Source organism: Elaeis guineensis, chromosome 4 (assembly GCF_000442705.2).
Source record: "Elaeis guineensis isolate ETL-2024a chromosome 4, EG11, whole genome shotgun sequence".
Classification (NCBI taxonomy): Eukaryota; Viridiplantae; Streptophyta; class Magnoliopsida; order Arecales; family Arecaceae; genus Elaeis; species Elaeis guineensis.
Window position 1 is genome coordinate 33,029,662 of NC_025996.2, and position 3,992 is coordinate 33,033,653.

The 3,992-nt window shown below is 39.1% G+C and overlaps 1 protein-coding gene across 1 annotated transcript; it reads right to left on the minus strand.

Annotated features, from left to right (window-relative positions):
• Nucleotides 1-242: 242 nt before the first annotated feature.
• Nucleotides 243-1,866, minus strand: LOC140857296 (uncharacterized). The gene is made up of 4 exons (XM_073256073.1): nt 957-1,866; nt 565-683; nt 371-498; nt 243-264 (listed from the first exon to the last, which is right to left on the minus strand). The coding sequence occupies exons 1-4, from the start codon at nt 1,864-1,866 to the stop codon at nt 243-245; spliced, it is 1,179 nt and encodes a 392-aa protein (XP_073112174.1).
• Nucleotides 1,867-3,992: the final 2,126 nt, after the last annotated feature.

Here is a 3,992-nt window from a genome sequence, read left to right on the forward strand (position 1 = left end):
TTGAGCGTTATCACTACATATGTGTTTAATATTGGCATCAAAATGATTTTTGACCATAGCATGAAAATTAACAAAGCATTGGTATGCCTCAGATTTTCTTTGTAATAGATAAACCCTAGTAGCCCTTGTGCAATCATCAACAATAGTGAGAAAGAAATGAGCTCCCGTGTGTGATGGGGTGCGATATGGTCCCCATATATCAATATGAACTAAATTAAATGGTGAAGCAGATTTATTAATGCTCAAGGAAAAAGGCTTTCTTGTCTGTTTTGCACGATAGCAAATGTCACAACAATTATTTATGGAATCAAAAGAAGTATTTAAAAGAAAAAGAACAAGTTTCAAACGCTTGTAAGAGCAATGCCCTAACCGAGCATGCCAGAGATTAATCGAAACATTGACTTTATTTGTCCGTGCAGGATGTATTGCCAAGCCTTTGAAGTAGTAAAGACCATCCCGGAGTTCACCCAATCCAATCAGCTTCCTCGTGGCAAGGTCCTGTAGAGCACAAAATGTGGAAAAGAAGAGAACAGCACAATTAAGTTCTCGAGCAAGTTTGCTTACTGAAACAAGATTGCAAGTAAAATTAGGAGCATATAAAGTACGGTGCAAGGTAATATCATTGGTCAAAGTAACATCACCATATGAATGTACAGGCATATTGACTCCATTAGGTAAAGTAACTGGGAGTGCATTGTCAAGAGGTTCAATATCATGAAGAAAGGACTTACAAAAGGTTAAGTGTTCGGAAGCACCACTATCAAGGATCCAAGAATGATGAAAAGAATCAAGAGAGGCCTTACCAACAAAATTTACGGCACTTTGAGTCTTATCTTGTCCAAGAAGAAAAATAAGTTGCTGATATTGTGTAGGAGAAAGATCCGGTATTGGAGAGATTCTGTCTGTATTCAATGGTGTAGTAGCATTCATGGCAACCCCTCCTTAGTGCTGACTACCGATCTCGGCTCCATTGCCTCTACCCTTAACTCGATCTTTGGATTGCCATCCAGGTGGGTACCCGATTAGCTCGAAGCATCTATCACGGATATGTCCTGTCTTCTTGCAGTGGTCGCATCGAAAATATTTTTTATTTCTTTTCTTGGAGCCGATCTCTTTATTCTCCCTTTCTATCATGGGCTTAACAGCGAGAGCCGCGGCTTCAGGTTGAGAAGTTCGAACAGCGGCGACTTCCTTTTGCTTTTCACCTCGAATCAATAAGGCATATACCTTATTAACTGTTGGTAATGGCTCCATGGACAGCAGCTGATCTCGCAACGTGTCGTAGGAGTCCTTGAGACAAAAAAAAAACTGATGTAGTCTCTCTTCTTCTTTCTCAACTTGGATCTCTCTAGTGGCTCCACACGAACAAGTTGGCACCTTGGAATAAGCCGTAAGTTCCTCCCACAAGCCACGAAGATGGGCATAATAAGCGGCAATAGTCATATCATTGCCTTGCCTGAAACTCCAGATTTGGATCTTTAACTCATGAATGCGAGGAGCATTGCCTTGAGAATATCTTTCTTCAAGATCGACCCAAATATCTCGAGCACTTTCAAAAAAAGAGATGCTGTCATAGATTTCTGGTACAACAGAGTTGTAGATCCATGACATTACCATTGAATTGCACGTATCCCAGAGAAAATGATCTCGCGATCCATCTATAGGTCGTGCAAGTGTCCCATCAACGAACCAAATTTTTCGTTTGGCTCGAAGAGCAGTGATAATGGCCCTTCGCCATGCAGGATAGTTCGATCCCTTGAGTAGAGATGTCACAAAGGCATTCCCAGGATTCTCTGAAGGTGAGATGAAATAGGGAGATGCCGGATCATGCGCAGCATTTAAGGTCGATGACGAACCATCCACCATAGATTCGATTGTGGTGCTCTGATCGATTTGATCGGACATGTTGATGAGGACAAGATGTAGCAACTATTTGCCTCCAGCTACGTGCAAGAGGATGCTTCAGCAACAACCTGCTATAAGCGCTTAATCAAGGAAAAGACTTGGATCAATGGTGACTCTGCTCTGATACCATGTAAAAGAAAAGCCCGAGAGATGCAGGAAAAGGAGGAGAAACATAAAAAAAAATAAGTGGAGAAGATCTCTTCATTGTATTTCACTATGATATGTACATCCATATATAGAGATGAAGAAGAGAGAAATAGGCCGAAAATTGGAGAGATCACGGTATCAATCACGTGATCCTCCCAATTCAAAAATATACCATAGTAATTATAAAATATTCTAGATAATATTCTAGACAATGGACATTCCTAATATTCTGTAACATGCCATTGTAAAAAATATTCTAGATAATGTACATTCCTAATATTCTGTATATTTCTGATATAGGCAATGTACATTCCTAATAAACTTAAGCTCGAGCTGAGCTCAAGTTTCTTGGGGTCAGCTTATTTATTATTTGCTACATGCCTAAATTTGAAGCTTGAGGTTGGCTCGTTTATAGCGAGCCTTAATGCGAGCTGAGCCCATGCTGTTCATGAATGGCTTGATACATCTCCAGCAATAGTCCCTAATTAAATCAAACATTTGCACTAATAAAAACATGTGATTGCCGGTTGTATATGATCCTACTTGTTGTTCTTGTGGTTGTCATCATGTTTATTATTATTATTATTATTTGGTTGTGCATCATGGTTGTTATTATGGCACTTGTAAATCTTGCTTAACCTTGGCTGGAAGATAGCCCATGGATAATAGGAGTCAACCGTACCGTAGCTTCAGATTGTTGTGGACCATTTGGGCTCAGTTTTAAAATTAGGGTTCCACATTGGGGTTGGGCCTTGGCCCTGGGATGTTGGCAACCGCCCTAGTATCTTTCGGGTCCGTCTATGGATTTGACAACCCCGGCATGAGTGGAGAACATGGAAATATAGCATAGTTTCTTGACAATTTTTGTTCGATAAAGACTCTTTTCCTGGTCATGTTACAAAACAGAAGAAAGAGCTAACTTTTCTTTCCCTTAATCAAGTTAAGGTATTATATAAAGACTTGGGCTGTCTAAAATTTCCCACACGGAACTTAAAGCATAAAAAGAAATAAAGGAAAAAAATAATATTTCGACCTCATGTGCTCAGCACATGAGGCGGAAGAGGATTCTAGAAGAAGAGTCTGTCCCCTCTTCCAAGTCTGATCGGAAGGAGATTGGGGCAAATCAAACTCCGTGAGGATCTGAAACTTTCATCTATAATTTTTTTTCATCTTTTGAAGTTGTCCTTCATTGCGATCCACTATCGATGAAACCCTAGTGTTTTCCTTAATTTTCCATCGAGACCTCTTGATGAGCTGTCGTCAATTTTCCTCCGTAGAACAAGGTAATCAATCCATATCTCTCCTTCATCTATGTTTTTGGATCCCCTGACTGCCATTGATGGCTTGATTGCCATTGGTTGGTCACCGGTTTTAGCCATAAAAGAGTCTCCTATTTTTTTTTCTTTCTTTTCATCGGACCGATTGTCATCACTAGATGCGGCCTTACCTTGGTTGCGGAGGGCCCAAGCCATCCTTGCCAGAGCCATCGAGGTGTTGTCGGAGAAGGCTACAGCTATGGAAGGTGGGTCGGCTTAAGACCCCTTCTCTTGTTTCAACAAAGAAAAAAGAGAAAACAAGGGAAAGAAAAGGAGAAGAAAAAGAGAAGGAAAAAAAAAAGAAAATAAAAAAAAAAAAAAAAAAGAAGGAGAGAGAATTCCCCCTTTTCTCTCTCTCTCCCCTTTCTTCACTTGCTTTCTATTGGATTTTAGGTATTTTATATATAGATTTCAAAATAATTTTAAAAAATAAATAGCGAAAGACAAGATTAAATCAGATTTAATTAATCCTATACATGCATAGATTTAATTCTTATATCTATAAATATAGTTCATATGATAATAAATAAGATATAAAGTATCTGATTTCAGAGAATAAAAATAAATATGTGATCGAATCACATACCCAAATCATTGATTTTCTTCTTCAAATCTGGATCTGAG

What these genes read in the sequence shown, in the direction of transcription:
- LOC140857296 (XM_073256073.1), bottom strand. Translation starts at nt 1,866, where the DNA reads ATGGTGGATGGTTCGTCATCGACCTTAAATGCTGCGCATGATCCGGCA. An exon ending in TTACTTGCAATCTTGTTTCA is followed by an intron (nt 499 to 564) that starts GTAAGCAAACTT and finishes TGTGCTCTACAG; the next exon opens with GACCTTGCCACGAGGAAGCT. An exon ending in ATTAATCTCTGGCATGCTCG is followed by an intron (nt 265 to 370) that starts GTTAGGGCATTG and finishes CGTGCAAAACAG; the next exon opens with ACAAGAAAGCCTTTTTCCTT.